We start from the raw sequence: 18,224 nt of genomic DNA, 5'->3' as shown, positions 1-18,224 counted from the left end.
GTAAAAATGAAGCGAAGTAAAGTAAAGTGAAGTGAAGTGAAGTGAAATAATGAAATGAAATGAAATAAAGTGTAAAATAAAATAAAATAAAATACTGTTGTAAGTCAAGGACTATTTTTATTTATTTATTTATTTATTTTAATTCCATTTATATCCCGCCCTTCTCCGAAGACTCAGGGCGGCTTACAAGCTTAGCAGTAGCCTTCATTCTATGTATATGCCTGCTTATTAGGGCTTTTGCTCACCCACCCCCAAGCGGCATTATTACAAAGTCAGCTTAATTGCCCCCAACAATCTGGGTCCTCATTTTACCTACCTCGGAAGGATGGAAGGCTGAGTCAACCTTGAGCCTGGTGGGACTCGAACCTGCACTAATTGCAGGCAGCTGGTGTTACTTAAGGAGGCATTAGCCCACTGCTCCACCAAGGCTACCAATAAAATAAAGTAAAATAATAAAATAAAATAAAATAAAATAAAATAAATAAAATAAAATAAAATAAAATAAAATAAAATAATAAAATAAAATAAAATAAAATAAAATAAAATAAAATAAAATAAAATAAAATAAAATAAAATAAAATAAAATAAAATAAAATAATAAAATAAAATAAAATGCTCTTATAAGTCTACCCTGTACTCCATGGAAAGTGGGATCCCTTGGTGGAGCAGTGGGCTGATGCCTCCTTAAGTAACACCAGCTGCCTGCAATTAGTGCAGGTTCGAGTCCCACCAGGCTCAAGGTTGACTCAGCCTTCCATCCTTCCAAGGTAGGTAAAATGAGGACCCAGATTGTTGGGGGCAATTAAGCTGACTTTGTAATAATGCCGCTTGGGGGGGGGGGCGAAAGCCCTAATAAGCAGGCATATACATAGAATGAAGGCTACTGCTAAGCACATTTGATTTGTGCTTAGATTGTAAGCCGCCCTGAGTCTTCGGAGAAGGGCGGGATATAAATGGAATTAAAAAATAATAATAACTGCCTAGCCAAAACCCCCAACAAGGTTAAATGAGGGGTTAGGTTTCTCCTTTCCAGTCCGGGAAAGAAATTGAGCCCAGCATTTTGCCTGGAGCTAATCAGCCAGCCATTATTTGGGGGCGGAGGGTGGTTTGAAATTCAGCTGGGGGAATGAAGGGGCAACCAACATGCAATCGCAGGGGAAGCGATATGCAAAAGCACAATGTTCCTCCTTGATTGGCAACGGCCGCAACTACGGGGTGGGGGGCGCTGCCCGGAACTGTTCAGCAAGCAAGCAAAGAAGGAAAAGCATTCCGGGCACTTGCAAAACGCTGCTTGGCAAGAGTTCAACGTGATTGTTGTTGCTGTTGTTAGTTTGTCGATCTTGGAAAACTTGCTCCGTTTGAGGAGTTCGCCATTTGGAGTAAGAATAACCGAATAGCAAAGCTGGAGGGGACCTTGGAGGTCTTCTAGTCCAACCCCCCCTGCTCAGGAAAGGGAGACCGTGTACCATGTCAGACAAGTGGGTGTCCAGCCTCTTCTTAAAAACCTCCAGGGATGGAGCATTCACAATTTCAAGTGGCAAGCAGTTCCACTGGTTTATCGTTCTCACGGTCAGGAAGTTTCTCCTTAATTCCAGGTTGGTTCCGTAATGATCTTCCACCCATCACTTCTTGCCCAGAACAGAATAACAGTTGGAAGGGACCTTGGAGGTCATCTAGTCCAACCCCCTGCTCAAGCAGGAGACCCTATACCACTTCAGACAAGTGGCTGTCTCTTGTTAAAAGACTTTTTGGAAGGAAGGGAGGGAGGGACAGAGTTGGAAGGGACCTTGAGGTCATCTAGTCCAGCCCCCTGCTTAGGCAGGAGAAACTATGCTGTTCCAGACAAGTGTCTGTCCAGTCTCTTCTTAAGAACTTCCAATGTTGGAGCATTCACAACTTCTGGAAGCAACTTAACGACCGTCACAGCATCTCCGTGGTCATGTGATCAGAATTCGAACACTTGGCAACTGACTCATGTTTATGACGGTCGCACAGCGTCCCGGGAGTGTGTGCGTCACGTGATCCCGTTTTGCGAGCTTCCGACAAGCAAAGTCATTGGGGAAGCTTAACAATCCTGTGGCTAACTTAACAACTGCAGTGTTTCACTTAAGAACGGCGGCAAGAAAGGTCGTAAAACAGGACAAAATTCATTTCACCATGAGGGGACAAAAATGTCCAATCCAGTCCGAATATCTGGCTGGCTGTGTGCCAAACCATCCTAATAAGAAAAAAAAGGAAGTCAGTTGCTATGCCAACCTTGATTGGGGCTCTCAAAGCCACACCGGAAGGGCTTCCTTGATATCTGGAAATATTAAATTTATTGGAACTGAACAGCCTAATTTTAGAAAAAATCATGAGGGGGCCATAGTTCCCTCATGCTGGCTCAGGAATTCTGGGAGTTGAAGTCCACAAGTCATAAAGCAGCCTAGGCAACCTTGGCTCTTTTATGACTCGTGGACTTCAACTCCCAGAATTCCTGAGCCAGCATGGCTCAGCTTGGAAACTCTCCCTTTCCCCTCAGCGTGCCTGGCTCAGGAATTCTGGGAGATGAAGTCCACCAGTCATAAAAGAGCCAAGGTTGCCTACCCCTGGCTTACACCTAATATAATAAACAGGGAGATCCTCGATTAATGGCTACACTTGAGCCCAAAATTTCCGTTGCTAAGCGAGACATTTGTTAAGTGAATTTTGCCCAATTTTACGACCTTCCTTTTCCACAGTTGTTAAGTGAATCACTGCGGTTATTAAGTTATTAACACGGTTGTTAAGTGAATCTGGCTTCCCCATTGACTTTGCTTGTCAAAAGGTCGCAAAAGGGAATCGTGACCCTGGGATGCTGCGGCCGTCATAACTATGAGTCTGTTCACAAAAGGTGAACTGCAACCGCCACAAGTACATGCCAGTTGCCAAGCATCTTAATTTTGAGGCCGTGACCGTGAGGGCTGCTACTACGGTCATAAGTGTAAAAAAAGGTCCTAAGTTCCTTTTTTTTCCAGTGTCGTTGTAACTTACCAGAGTCACTAAATGAACGGTTGTAGGCCAAGTGCTACCTGTATTAAGTTTCCACCCCTCTTAGCAGGCAAATCCAACTGTGGACGGCTCATCCATAATGTAAAGTATTAAATAGATATGCCACTTGACACCGTGCAGCTCCACGCAATCCAACAAAGACACCGCAATAAAATGGGCAACACACAAAAGCTAAAGCTACAACACGGCGGTTGGTTGGGTTGAAGTGAAGTTAAGACTCTATTTGGCCCCGTGGTGCACGAAGCTCTCCGTGTACGTCCGTGCAAAGCAGCAGAATAAGGTTAACAACAACAACAACAACAATAATGGACCTTGGATGGGACCTTGGAGGTCATCTAGTCCAACCCCCTGCTCAGGCAGGAAACCCTCTGCCTTTTCAGACAGAGAAACAGAACAATAACAGAGTAACAGGTAGTCCTCGGCTTACGGCCACGGTCCAGCCCAAAATTTATGTTGCTAAGTGAGAAATACGTTCACTTTGAGTTCTGCCCCATTTTACGACCTCCTTGCCACATTTGTTAAGTGAATCACTGCAGTTGTGAAATTGGGAACTCCGCTGTTAAGGGAACCTGGCTTCCCCGTGGACTTGGCTTGCCAGCGGGACACAAAAAGGGCATCACGGGGCATTGTAACCGTCGTAAGTTCATGCTAGTTGCCAGCTCTGGGACAGTGTGACCGTCATAAATATGAGCCGGTGGCCCAAGCCTCTGAATTTTGATCACGTGACCCTGGGGGATGCTGCGACTGTCATTAAGTGTGAAAGATCGTCACACGTCGCTTTTTTTTCAGTGCTGTTGTGACTTTGAACGGCCACTCAATGAATTGCTGTAAATCGAGGATTACCTGTATAGATAAGATGTATAGCAGCGAGGGTGAGGTTTGAATTCGGAGCTTGCCCTAATCACCCCTGCGATTACCTGATTCGGGATCCACTTCAAACCTCTGCCCCCAAAAAATCCCCCCTCCCCCCCAGCTTTTGAGATTGACGCCTGGAATTGTGGCTTGTGTCGAGCACATGCAAAGCGGCTGCCTTTTGGCTTCTGTTGTGCAAATGCGCCATAGATTATATTCTAACTGCGAGGATGATTGGGAGAAAGAGAGTCATTAAATAAAATTGCGCTATGCACACCAGCCTGCTTTGGTCCCCGCACGCATTAAACGCTCCTTTCACAGTGCTTGTTTGTTTGTTTTCCTTCTGCATTCCCGGGAAGGGATGCGGCACTTGGCATCTAGAATAGGATAGGATGGGATGGGATGGGATGGGATGGGATAGGGAATAGGATAGAACAGAACAGAAATACAGAATGGAATGGAATGGAATGGAATAGAGTAGAATAGAAAAGAAAGGAAAGGAAAAGAGAAAAGAAAAAGGAATAGAAGAGAAGAGAAGAAAAGAGAAGAGAAGAGAAGAGAAGAGAACAGAATAGAGAATGAAATTAGAATGGAATAGAATAGAATACAATAGAGAATAGAATAGAATTGAGAATGAAATAGAATAGAATAGAATAAGAAATGGAATTAGAAATGGAGAATAGAATAGAATAGAATAGAATAGAATAGAATAGAATAGAATAGAATAGAATAGAATAGAATAGAATAGAATAGAATAGAATAGAATTAGAAATTGAATTTAGAATAGAATAGAATTAATGGAATAGAATAGAATAGAATAGAATAGAATAGAATAGAATAGAATAGAATAGAATAGAATAGAATAGAATAGAATAGAATAGAATAGAATAGAATTAGAAATGGAATTTAGAATAGAATAGAATTAATAGAATAGAATAGAATAGAATAGAATAGAATAGAATAGAATAGAATAGAATAGAATAGAATAGAATAGAATAGAATAGAATAGAATAGAATAGAATTAGAAATTGAATTTAGAATAGAATAGAATTAATGGAATAGAATAGAAAAAAGAAAAATAAGAGTAATTTTGAGACCTGGGCACTGTCAGAATGGCTCAGCTGGATTCTAGGGCAGAGTTTCTCAACCTTGGCAGGCTGATGGTGGGTGGACTTCAACTGCCAGAATTCCCTGGCCAGCCGTCTAGAATAGAACAGAATAGAATAGAATAGAATAGAATAGAATAGAATAGAATAGAATAGAATAGAATAGAATAGAATAGAATAGAATAGAATAGAATAGAATAGAATAGAAATAGAATAGAATAGAATAGAATAGAATAGAATAGAATAGAATAGAATAGAATAGAATAGAATAGAATAGAATAGAATAGAATTAGAAATGGAATTTAGAATAGAATAGAATTAATAGAATAGAATAGAATAGAATAGAATAGAATAGAATAGAATAGAATAGAATAGAATAGAATAGAATAGAATAGAATAGAATAGAATAGAATAGAATAGAATAGAATAATAACTTTATTGTCACTTTGAGTGTACACTAATCGGCATACATTAAAATGAAATTTCGTTGCATTCAGCTCTCAAAGGGTCACCATCTCCCATAGACACTACATAAATATGACAAAAAATAAATACAGAATTATGCACAGACCCACATATATTACATGACACAGAGAAACAACAGTCTAGTCTGGGTTGTGTATACATTTGCCTCTCTCCCTGCGTGAATTCCACCCACGAACATGGGATTTGCATTCCCGTCCGTTGGGGGTGGGGAAATAACCTCGGCGAGCGATGCAGGAAGAGTGGACTGATTTATCCGTATTTCTGCTTGACTTTTCCCCATGGCATCCCTTCCTGCAGAAAGCTCGGTTCTTTTATTTTGGGGATGGCGCGGGGGGAAAGGATGGGAAATAAATATCTTTGTTAAGGGGATTGGATTGGTGGCAGGAAAGATCAGGTTCCCTTGGCAACCTTGCAAACGGATCCTTGCTGCCGACGTTGTGGTGTTGTCGGGTCTGATGGACATTAGCAAGCCGGTGACGTTCGGTCTTGAGGTGGGGATGCTGACGTGTATGTGTGGGGGGAGTGTGTGTGTGCCGGAGACGAGATACCCCCCCCCAGGGAGCTTTGCAGGTTTGAGTTGCAGAGTTCAGCAATCCTGTGTTGTGTAGCTGACACAGGTAGGGAGGGTGAAATGAGAATTACAACAGGTTGGGGATGGGGGTGAAGGAGATGCTCACTATTATTTATTTATCTGTATCGCAACTCAAGGCGGTGAACGTATTGAATGCATGTTTCCCCTCCTGTGAGGTTGGTTGGACACAGAGAGAGGGGGGGGAAATGGCCCCAAAGTCATCCAGCTGCTTTTCATATCTAAGGCGGGACTAGAACTCACCGTCTCCTGGCGAGTGGGCCAAAGTCACCCAGCCGGCTTTCGCGCCTAAGGCGGGACTAGAACTCACCGTCTCCTGGCGATTGGCTGAAAGTCACCCAGCTGGCTTTCACGCCTAAGGCGGGACTAGAACTCACCGTCTCCAGGTGATTGGCTGAAAAGCACCCAGCCGGCTTTCACGCCTAAGGCGGGACTAGAACTCACCATCTCCTGGCGATTGGCCCAGAGTCACCCAGCTGGCTTTCATGCCTAAGGCGGGACTAGAACTCAACATCTCCTGGTTTCTAGGCCAGCACCTTAACCGCTATACCACATTGGCACCAAAGCCTATAGTTCCCAGTTATTGCCAAGCGATCTCCCCTCCAAGGACTAACCAAGCCTAAGCCTGCTTAGCTTCTAAGATCAAACAAAATTCATGCGCTCGTGACCTCTCGCCTTGACTACTGTAATGCTCTCTACATGGGGCTTCCCTTGAAGACCACTCGGAGGCTCCAACTGGTACAGAATGCGGCCGCGAGAGTTGTCTTGGGAGTTTCCCGGTACTCCCATGTTACACCTTTGCTCCGCGAGCTGCATTGGTTACCAGTTGTCTTTCGGGTGAGGTTCAAGGTTTTGGTTACGATCTTTAAGTCCCTACATGGCATGGGTCCGGGATACCTCAGGGACCACCTGCTGCCGGCATCAACTCCCCTCCGCCCTGTGCGTTCCCACAGAGAGGGCCTCCTCAGGGTGCCGCCAGTCAAGGAATGCCGACTGGTGGCCCCCAGGGGGAGGGCCTTCTCTGTGGGCGCTCCGTCATTATGGAACCAACTGCCGGTAGAGCTCCGGACGGCATCAGACCTCCGAACTTTCCGTCGTGGCCTGAAGACCCACCTATTTGAAATGGCTGGTCTGGCCTGACGGGGGATTATGGGTTTTAATTTGTCGTTTTAGATTTGTATTACTGCTTTTAACTGGGCATGGGTTTAATCTTTTTTTTTTAATTTTTGTATTGTCTTTTTTATATATGCCCTGTGAACCGCCCTGAGTCCCTACCAAGGAGAAGGGCGGTATACAAATTAAATAAAACTTGAAACTTGAAACTTGAAAATTGGGTCTTTTAAGGATGGTATAGCCAATTTTGATGCCACCAAGTTTAGAAATAAGACACTTACAGTTTTCTGCACAAGAATATTGTGTAGGTTGAACCACATAAACCGGCTGTGCTCATGCTGTGTAGTTCAGGAGATCTGGGAGGGATCTAGAAAGCTCGTTCGAGTTCTGTGCAAAGCTCGGGCAACGTTAACCTGGTTTAGATGAACCCAGGCTGTAAGGTTAGTTCATGATGCAAGATAATGGGGTGAAAGCAGAACACGGGCTAATTCTGTAACTGTCTGTTGTGTGAATGCAGACAAGGTGTCGGAATGTTTTTCTTGAAAAGGCATTCAGCTATCCCCACTCCTGACAGCTTGCTGGCCTTTATAATACCGGCAGTCCTCAACTTACGACCACAATTGAGCCCAAAATCTTTCGTTGCTAAGCGAGACAGTTGTTAAGTGAGTTTTGCCCTATTTTATGACCTTTTTTGCCACGGCGCTTAAGTGAATCCAGCTTCCCCCGTTGATTCGGCTTGTTCGGAAGGTCACAAAAGGGGATCCCGGGACCCCGGCACGCTGCAACTGTCATAACTACGAGTCAGTTGCCTTGGGTCTGAACTTCCATCCCATCACCACGGGGATGTTGCGATGGCCGTAAATGTGAAAAATGGTCGTAAATAACTTTGAACGGTCGCTAAATGAACTGTCGTAAATCGAGGACTATCTGTGTTGATAGAAACGGCACGCCCTGGCAAACCAGGATAGCTTCTAGCTTGTTGCATCCTACAGGGAGGGAAAGGTGTGCAAGAATTCAGCCTCGCGTTTGCTATAAATATTGCTCGGGTTTAAGGCACAGCATTCGCTCGGAATCCTTTCCTAAATTTCGCTGTAACAAATCTCCCTTCTAGAGTTTTGGTGTCCTTGGAAGCCCGTTCTTCTGGTTTTGTTGCCTAGCCAAAATAGCTCTTTTGACAGCAAGCGTCGCGCAACATCCTAGCTCCCAAATCTCAGCTTTGCAAAAACCCAGTTGCTAAATTCACATAATGTGTTGGATGCAAACCACAACGGCTGCAGCTGCATGACTCATTTAACCCAGTTACCGAATTTGCCCATATTCACACAATGTCACGAAACATAAATTAACCACGCCACAATAGCAGAGCTGAAAGTCGATGCTCGGAGGCTTCCTTGCGCTGTGTGTTCACAGCCCCAGGGTGTGGATCAGTCAACACACCGAGGCGAAGCGAAGTTTCCATAACACACAAAACTAATTTTAGCGGCAGCTGACGTGCAGTGGCTAAAACCGAGATGCGAAAATTTTGGGATTGGCCACGGGTGATAAATATGCTCCAGTAAACGCACGAATAAAATGTTTCCTACAAGGAGCGCAAAATGGATCCTGCAGAATCTAAAAGAATCTTGCTGGAAAGCTTTTCCAGCTAGTTCACCTGCCTTTGAATAAAGACGCTAACAAATTCCAGGTTTTTGCCAGCACTGACTAGTGTTCCTCAACCTCAACAATTTTAAGAGGTGTAGATATTCCTCAGCCAACATTGTAGGGACTTTGTACATGTTCCCCATCCACCCATCAGTTTCTCTGATTCTTAGAATGGCTCCTCTTAATTCAGTTCAGAATAAAGTTGGAAGGGGCCTTGGAGGTCATCTAGTCCAACCCTCTGCTCAGGCAGGAGACCCTATCCCATTTCAGACAAGTGACTGTCCAGACTCTTGTTTGATGGAGCACCCACAACTTCTCAAAGGGAAGCTGTTCCACTGATTAACTGTCAGGAAGTTTCTCCTTAGTTCTAGGTTGCTTCCATTCTTGATTAGATAATAATAATAATAATAATAATAATAATAATAATAATAATAATAATAATAATAATAATAATAAGAAGAAGAAGAAGAAGAAGAAGAAGAAGAAGAAGAAGAAGAAGAAGAAGAAGAAGAAGAAGAAGAAGAAGAAGAAGAAGAAGAAGAAGAAGAAGAAGAAGAAGAAGTTGGAAGGGAACTTGGAGGTCATCTAGTCCAACCCCCTGCTCAGGCAGAAAACCCTATACCATTTCAGACAAATGGCTGTCCAGTCTCTTCTTAAAAACTTCCAGTGTTGGAGCATTCACCACTTCTGGAGGCAAGGAGTTCCACTGGTTAATTGTTCTAACTGTCAGGAAGTTTCTCCTTAGTTCCAGGTTGCTTCTCTCCTTGACTAGTTTCCATCCGTTGCTTCTTGTCCTGCCTTCAGGGGCTTTGGAGAACAGCTTGACTCCCTCTTCTTTGTGGCAGCCCCTGAGATACTGGAAGGCTGCTATCATGTCCCCCTACTCCTTTTTTTCTTGAGACTGGCCATACCCAAATCCTGCAACCGTTCTTCATGTGTTTTAATCTCCAGGCATTTAAACATCTTAGTTGCTCTTCTCTCCACTTTTTCCAAAGTCTAACCCTCTTTTTCACATCGTGGTGACCACAACTGGATGCCGTATTCCAAGTGTGGCCTTATCGAGGCCTTGTAAAGCGGTATTAAGACTTAACGGGATCTGGACTCTCTCTCTCTGTTGATGCAGCCTAGGATTGTGAGACAGCGGTGAAGTAAGTTTTGCCCCGTTTTGCAAACCTTTCTGGCCACGGTTGTTAACTGAATCTCTGCAGTTGCTAAGTGAGTCACACGGTCGTTAAATGAATCTGGCTTCTCCCCCATTGACTTGGCTTGCCCGGAAGGTTGCAAAAGGGGATCCCATGTTCTCGGGATGCTGCACCCGTCTTAAGTAAGTGGCAGTTGCCGAGCATCTGAATTTTGATCATGTGACCCATGGGGAGGTTGCAACGGTCATAAGAGTGAAACACGGTCATATGTCACTTTCTTTGGTGCCGTCGTAACTTTGAATGGTCATGAAATTAAAATAATGAAATGAAATAGATAAAATAAAGTAAAATAATTCTATTCTATTCTATTCTATTCTATTCTATTGCTTTTCTATATTCTATTCTATTCTATTTTCTATTTTCTTTTTCTATTTCCTATATCCATGGTGGCGAACCTGTGGCATGCATGCCACAGGTGACACGCAGAGCTCTCTCTGTAGGCACACGAGCCGTCGCCCAAGTCCCAGCCCTTCAGCTGGGTTTTATAAAAACCTTTTCGTTTTAGGCCTCCACCGTTGTGTGCAAAAAAACCCCAAAATTAATAAATAAATCAATTTCAACTTCTTGGGGAAAAAAAGAGCTCACAAAGTTGGAATTGATTGATTGAACTTTTTAGTCCCACCCAGTCTGCCGTTACCAACGTAGCCACACCCACCTAAAGGGCCACGCCCACCCATTTGGCCACACCCACACAATTGGCCATGCCCACCCGGCACCCAACAATAGATAAATGGGTTTGGGGTTGCAGTTTGGGCACTTGGTCTCTAAAAGGTTCACCATCGCTGTCCTATATTCTGTTCTGTTCTGTTCTGTTCTGTTCTATTCTATTCTATTCCCATAATTCTCTATTCTATTCTATTCTATTCTATTCTATTCTATTCTATTCTATTCTATTCTATTCTATTCTATTCTATTCTATTGTATTCTGTATTCTATTCATTCTGTTCTGTTCTGTTCTATTCTATTCTATTCTATTCTATTCTATTCTATTCTATTCTATTCTGTATTCTATTCATTCTGTTCTGTTCTATTCTATTCTATTCTATTCTATTCTATTCTATTCTATTCTATTCTATTCTATTCTATTCTATTCTATTCTATTCTATTCTATTCTATTCTATTCTATTCTATTCTATTCTATTCTATTCTATTCTATTCTAGACGGCTGGCCAGGGAATTCTGGCAGTTGAAGTCCACCCACCTTCAGACAGCCAAGTTTGAGAAACTCTGCCCTAGAATCCAGCTGAGCCATTCTGACAGTGCCCAGGTCTCAAAATTACTCTTATTTTTCTTTTTTGCAGACCCAGGCCACCGGCATTCCTAGTGGATCTCCGGGGGCCACCCCCACCGTGTCCACTCCGGTCACGGGGCACAAGCGCATGGTCATCCCCAACCAGCCTCCCTTGACCGCCACCAAAAAGTCGGCCACCCCCAAACCTGGCGCCCAGCCAATCCCGGTGACGCCCGTTGGTCCCCTGAAGCCTCAGCCCGTTCCCGCGTCCTACACTACGGCCGCCACCCCCACCCGCCCCCCATTCAACGTGCAGGTGAAATCTGCTCATCCTGCCCCCCACTTCCCACCCTCGCCTCCCCAGTATGGCAGCCTAGCCCCCCAGCCTGCTTCTTCAATAGGGCCCTATGCCCCGGCTCAACCTCGCGCACCCGATTACGGCTACATGCCCCCGCCGGTGGTGGGTTATGGTTCGGCGCCACCGCCAAGCCGCCAGCCAGAACCGGCCTATTCTGGGAGCACCAACCTCAGAGGCTGGGAGGGAGCCGAGCCTTCCTATGGGCCTCCCAGCACCTGGAAGCCTGAGCCAGCATACCCTCCAGCTGTAGGGCAGTACCCATCCTCTGGAGCCAGGAGGAGCCACGGCTTTGAGCCAGCCTCTCAGCCGCCCACTTTGCAACCAAAGGTAAGGACCCAGGCAAGATATACAACCTGCATGCTTTGGGTTATCTATCTTCTCTCTCTCTCTCTCTCTCTCTCTCTCTCTCTCTCTCTCTCACTCTCTATCTATATATATATATATATCCCCTAATCATGTATCAAATAAATCAATCATCTCTCTCTCTAGCATTATGTATCATCCATCTATTCATTTATTATCTGTCTGTATCTGTCTGTCTATCTGTCTAATGATTATCTATCATCTATCTATCCAGCCATCTGTATCAATCAATCTTATCTATCTTTCTATGATTATCATTTATCTGTAATTTACCTATCTCTAGATAAATATCTCTATCTCTTTATCTCTATGTATCTATCTCTATTTCTATCTATCTCATCTATATCTATATGTATCTATCACTACCTCTCATCTGTCTATATCTACAGTATCTATCTATCTATCTATCTATCTATCTATCTATCTATCTATATGGGACGCGGTGGCTCAGTGGGTTAGGACGCTGAGCTTGTCGATCAGAAGGTCGGCAGTTTGGCGGGTTGAATCCCGAGTGCCGCGTAGCAGACTGAGCGCCTGTTACTCGTCCCAGCTTCTGCCAACCTAGCAGTTCGAAAGCACGTCAAAATGCAAGTAGAAAAACAGGGACCACTCCGGTGGGAAGGTAACAGCGTTCCGTGCGCCTTTGGCGTCCAGTCATGCCGGCCACATGACCACGGAGACGTCCTCGGACAAGCATTGGCTCTTCGGCTTTGAAACGGAGATGAGCACCGGCCCCGAGAGTCGGAAACGACTAGCACGCATGTGCGGGGGAAACTTTACCTTTATCTATCTATCTATCTATCTATCATCTATCTATCTATCTATCTATCTATCTATCTATCTATCTATCATCCATCCCTATTTTATATCTATCTCATCCATATCTATCTATCTATCTATCTATCTATCTATCTATCTATCTATCTATCTATCTATCATATATTCAGCCAGCCATATATCCAGCCATCTATATCAATCTTATCTCTCTATCATTATTTATCATCTGTCTTTAATTTCTATCTATATGTATCATCAATCATATCTATCTATCTATCTATCTATCTATCATCTGTCTATCCCACCCCCGTCTATCTACCTGTCTATTAAACTTGTCTGCTGACCCTCATTCCAGAGATGAGTCTGTGTGGCTTACAGACATTGATTAAAATACAGTATAAAACAGTAAAACAGTAAATAAAGATCTGGAATTTAAAAATGCAAATAAAATAAAACTAAGCAGGATGGCGACAGAGGGAGCCAAATATGCAGAGGGGAAGGTAGGGCATTCTCTAATCCATCAGCCACCCCCAAAATGCCACACTCCCGTTGCCCCCCCCCCCCCCCGAGCTGGTTAGCACAGTCACATCTTCAAGGCAGGCCAACATCCTGGTGCGGCGTCCGTGGGTGCCGTGACCTGAAAATTCAGTGGCTCCAGTGTGTTTGCAGGCTCTGTGCGCAGTGGCATGCAAAATAATTGTGTATCACACCCGGCTTGTTCCTTTCTTTCTTCCTTCTTCACACAATCTGGGGATCTCTCCCCGAAAAATTAAAATCTTATCGTTCGAAGAGGCATCCATCCGATGGTTCGGCTTTCAGCCTGGAGCTTTGGAAGGACTTTTAAAAGATTAATTGTTAGCAATTCTTAGAGTAATTTTCTCCTCTTCCCTTTCCACTTAAAATATGGAACGCGTGATTGCATTGTTCTCTGCTGGCTTCCTAGCCTTGGGACGGTTGACAGACATAAGGGATTGTTTCGGCTTAATGTTGCTTGCTTAAATTAGGAACAAGTCTCCTTCGGGATGCCTTCGTTCAGCAATTTTGGTGCCAGCTTTACGACGTACATAGAACTTAGAATAACAGTGCTGGAAGGGACCTTAGTGGTCTTCTAGTCCAACCCCCTGCTCAAACAGGAGACCCTATACCATTTCAGACAAGTGGCTGTCTGGTCTCTTCTCAAAAGCCTCCAGTGTTGGAGCACCCACAACTTCTGGAGGCAGGTTGTTCCACTGGTTAATTGTCCTCACTGTCAGGAAGTTTCTCCTTAGTTCCAGGTTGCTTCTCTCCTTGATCAGTTTCCAACCATTGTTTCTCGTCCTTCCCTCTGGTCCTTTGGAGAATAATTTGACCCCCTCTTCTTTGGGGCAGCCCCTCAAATATTGGAACATTGCTATCATGTCACCCCTAGTTCTTCTTTTCTCTAGACTGGCCATTTCCTGCTAGTTCCTGCAACTGTCCTTCATATGTGTTACTCTCCAGGCCTTTAACCATCTTAGTTGCTCTTCTCGGCACTTTATCCAAAGTCTCAACATCTTTTTGGTAATGTGGTGACCAAAACTGGATGCAGGATTCCAGGTGTGGCCTTACTAAGGCTGCATAAAGCGGTACTAATATTTTCACGTGAAAATATATCTATTTTCTTCTATCCTATCCTATCCTGTCCTGTCCTGTCCTGTCCTGTCCTGTCCTGTCCTGTCCTATCCTATCCTATCCTATCCTATCCTATCCTATCCTACCCTATCCTATCCTGTCTTCTTAGCTCATCTTAGCTCATATATCTTAATTGCAACAGCCACTGCTTTTATTTCTGGTGTGGTGGACCAATTTGCAAAAGCATCTGGAGGACGCCTTTCTGATCCCCCCCCTTCCCCCAAACGTAAGCTTAGATTGGATCTGAATCGGACCTATATCCGAAGCCAATAGGAGAATAAGGCAGGCTGTATCTAGGCCGTCTGAATTCTCAAGCCGGCCTTGCTCCTGTGTTGCATAAGAGCTGCGTGTGAAAAGGATGCTTTGAGCTCCTTGAGAGACATTTCAGCATCTTCCTGATTGGGAGAGAGAGAAAGAGAGAGAGAGAGAGAGAGAGAGAGAGGGAGGGAGGGAGGGAGGGAGGGAGGGAGGGAGGGAGGGAGGGAGAGAGAGAGAGAGAGAGAATAGGAGAAGAAAGATGAGGAGGAGGGTGAGGAGGAGGAGAAGGAAGAGGAGAAGTAGTAGGAGAAGCAGGAGGGGGAGGAAGAAGAGGAGGAGGAGGAGGAGGAGACAGGACCAGAACCAAAGAGTTAAAACGTAAAGGTTGGAGGTTCTAGGTAGACATCAGGAGGACCTTCAAGGCTGGACAAGCTGTCAGCCAGTGGAACAGTCTGCCTCGTGAAGTGGGGTCGTCTTCTCCTTCTCTGGAGAACATTAATGGACCTCTCTCCAAAACCTCCTAATGCGGCGTTTCCCAATCTTGCCAACTCCCCCGATGGGAGGACTTCAACTCCCAGAATTGCCCAGTCTCGGGGTGCGGTGGGGGTGGGAATTGCTGAGAATTCTGGGTGTTGTGGATTCTTGGGAAGCAGGAGGCGAGACGAGAGGGTTCAAAGCAGGAACACTGCTTTATTGTAGGAACAGGAACAGAACTGAGAACAGAGGCTTCTACGCAGCTACTTATACGGTTGGCCACTAGGCAGCGGCCAATAGCTTTGAAGGAACCCATTCCCGCCCCAGAGCCAACCAATGATCGTCCTGGAGACTGCATGTCTGGGCAGCCAGCAACCGTTACACAGACACCCTAATTAGGCAATCTCAAGCAGCATTCAAAGACACCTGAAAACAGTTCAAGTAAAAGGCCCAATACATTACACTGGGAGTTGAAGTCCACCGGTGTAAGAGTTAACTTGGGTTGGGAAAAACGCACGCCTTCCTGGGTCCTGCAACCAAAGGGGGCTGGACTAGTTGATCTCTGAGGTCCCTCTCAACTCCAGGGGTCCACGACGCGGCCTCTTCCCTGTCCTGGGGATCAAACATCTGGAGGAGATGAGGCTGTGATCAGCAAAGGAAGGAGAGGTCCTCCCACCTGCCCCACCATCCATTTTATCTCTGCAGGTTTTTCTGCTCTAAAGCTGCAAATTTCCAGAAGCCAGGCCAAAAAAAGAACCAAGGGGATTTGTATAATGACTCCGTAATAACCCGGCAGGGTTCGCCTGCCTTCCCTTCCCCGCAAGTAGTAAATGATTTGTTTTCCACTTTTCTATCAAAAGCCTTATTACCGACCTGCAGCCCGCTTTCCCCAAAGCCTGCAATTAGACATTTTATGAAATAATAAGAGAGATGTTGAGGAGGGAGGCGAGGAGGAAAGAGAGAGGAGAGAGAGGGGGGGCACGTAAAGAAAGGGAGAGAGAGAATGAGAAAAAAGAGAAAGAGAGAGACAAAGAGAGAAAGAGAAAGAAAAAAGAGGGAAAGAGAAAAAGAGGGAGGGAGAGAAAGAAAAAGACAGGGAAAAAGAGGGAAAGAGAGAGGGAGAAAAAAGAAAAAAGACGGAAATAGAGAAAGATAGTAAAAAGAAAGAGGAGAAGGGAAGAGAGAAAAAAAGGAAGAAAGGTAGAGAAAAAGAAAGAAAGGAAAGAAAGAAAAGGAAAAGAGACAAAGAGACATAGAAACGAAAGGAGAGAGAGAGAAAAGACAGAGAAAGGGAGGGAGAGAAAAAAAGAGACAAAGAAAGAGGGAAAGAGAGAAAGAAAAAGAGGCAGAGAGAGAGGAAAAGAGAAAGGCAGAGAGGCAGAGAAAGAAAAAAAGGAAAGAGGGAGAAAGAAAGAAAAAGGGGAAGAGAAAGAGAAAGGGAAAGAGAGAGAAAGTGGGAAAGAGAAAAGAGAGAGAAAGAGAAAAAGTGTGTGTGAGAGAGAGAGAGAGAGAGAGGGAAAAAGCCCCCACCGCCACCTCTTATCTGTGGCTGACAAATCAACCCCATTTGTACGAAATTACACAGGCGCACCAGAGATTAAACGCTGCTCCTCCGTTCGGCGCAGGGAGCCGTCCTCGTGGACTTGCCGCCGCGGCGTCTTTTTTTGGAAACAGCACATTGTGTACTTTTGCAGATAATTGAGTGTGGAATGGAGCAGTGGCGTATTCAGAAGCAGGTCACACCGGAGAGGTGCGCCTGTCTCCCTCGGATCGCCCCATTTGGGCAGCCTCTGCGAATTCTCAGCCCTCTCTGTGCTGGTGTGTGTGTGTGTGTGCCTGTGTGCACAGAGTGTGTGTGTGTGTGTGTGTGTATAATGCACCCATCGCTCTCTCAAGCACATCTCGCATTTAATTTCGGCGCAAACTGCGTTTTTTTGCAAGAGGGCAAAGCTTGCAGGGAAGGAACTTTTGTCGGAAACCGATGTGGGTGAGGAAACCCACCTAGTCCTCGACGTAATGACGTTTCATTTAGTGACTGTCTGGTTACAACTGGCACTGGAAAATGGGACTTGGGACCGGTTTTGCACTGACGACCGTTGCAGCATCCCCGTGATCAAAATTCGGACACTGGGCTGTTGGTTTGCACTTAACGATGGTCGCAGCGTCCCGGGGGGTGGGGGTGTCATGTGATAATCCCTTTTTGGTGACCTTTCGACAAGCAAATGGGGAAGCTGGATTCACTTAACAACCGTGTGACTAATTGCACAACTGGGGCAAGGAGACTCGTAAAACGGGTCAAAACATACTTAACAACCATCTTGCTTGCAATGGGAATTTTGGGCTGAGTTGTGGTCATAAGCCGAGGGCTGACTGTGACTTTTCTCCTGTGGACATCAATGGGGCTGGAGAGACTTCAACTCCCAGAATTCCTGAGCCAGCATGGGGAACTGTGGCCCCTTCATGACTCGTGGACTTCAATTCCCAGAATTCCTGAACCAGCATGGGGAACTATGGCCCCCTTTATGACTTGTGGACTTCAATTCCCAGAATTCCTGAGCCAGCATGGGGAACTATGACGCCCTTTATGACTCGTGGACTTCAATTCCCAGAATTCCTCAGCCACAGTGGGGGAACTATGGCCCCTTCATGACTCGTGGACTTCAATTCCCAGAATTCCTGAGCCAGCGTGGGGAACTATGGCCCCCTTGGTGACTTCTGGACTTCATCTCCCAGAATTCCTCAGCCAGCAGGGCTCAGCTTGGAAACCTCTCCCTTTCCCCTCAGCGTGGCTGGCTCAGGAATTCTGGGAGTTGAAGTCCCAGAAGTCATAAAAGAGCCAAAGTTGCCTACCCCTGGTGTAAGCAATCTACAGTTGGATTTTCAGCCTAAAAGTGGAGAAAACTTCATAACTAGGCAACGTGATCAGGGTTATAAGGGAGTGGAGTTTGCGGAGAGCAGGAGGAGGAGGAGGAGGAGGAGGAGGAGGAGGAGGAGGAGGAGGAAGAAAATGACTGTGGGGGTCCTTGGTGCTCTCTGACCTGGGTTGTTTCCTTGCAGACCTTTCATGACCCAACTAGGGAACATCATCAGTGCC

The 18,224-nt window shown here is 45.2% G+C and overlaps 1 protein-coding gene across 1 annotated transcript in view; it reads left to right on the top strand.

Moving 5' to 3' along the window:
• LPP (LIM domain containing preferred translocation partner in lipoma) overlaps positions 1–18,224 on the top strand; it is a gene marked incomplete at its 3' end in the record, with an annotated part of 145,524 nt that overhangs the window by 97,013 nt on the left and 30,287 nt on the right. The window contains exon 5 of the mRNA XM_081329958.1: positions 11,321–11,935. Within this exon, the coding sequence (XP_081186084.1) occupies positions 11,321–11,935 (615 nt within the window). The remainder of the gene's footprint in view (positions 1–11,320; positions 11,936–18,224) is intronic.

This window comes from Vipera berus, assembly GCF_964194415.1.
Source record: "Vipera berus genome assembly, chromosome: 5".
NCBI classification, from domain to species: domain Eukaryota; kingdom Metazoa; phylum Chordata; class Lepidosauria; order Squamata; family Viperidae; genus Vipera; species Vipera berus.
The sequence above is the reverse complement of the archived record's forward strand: the minus strand, read 5'-3'. Positions and strand labels throughout refer to the sequence as shown.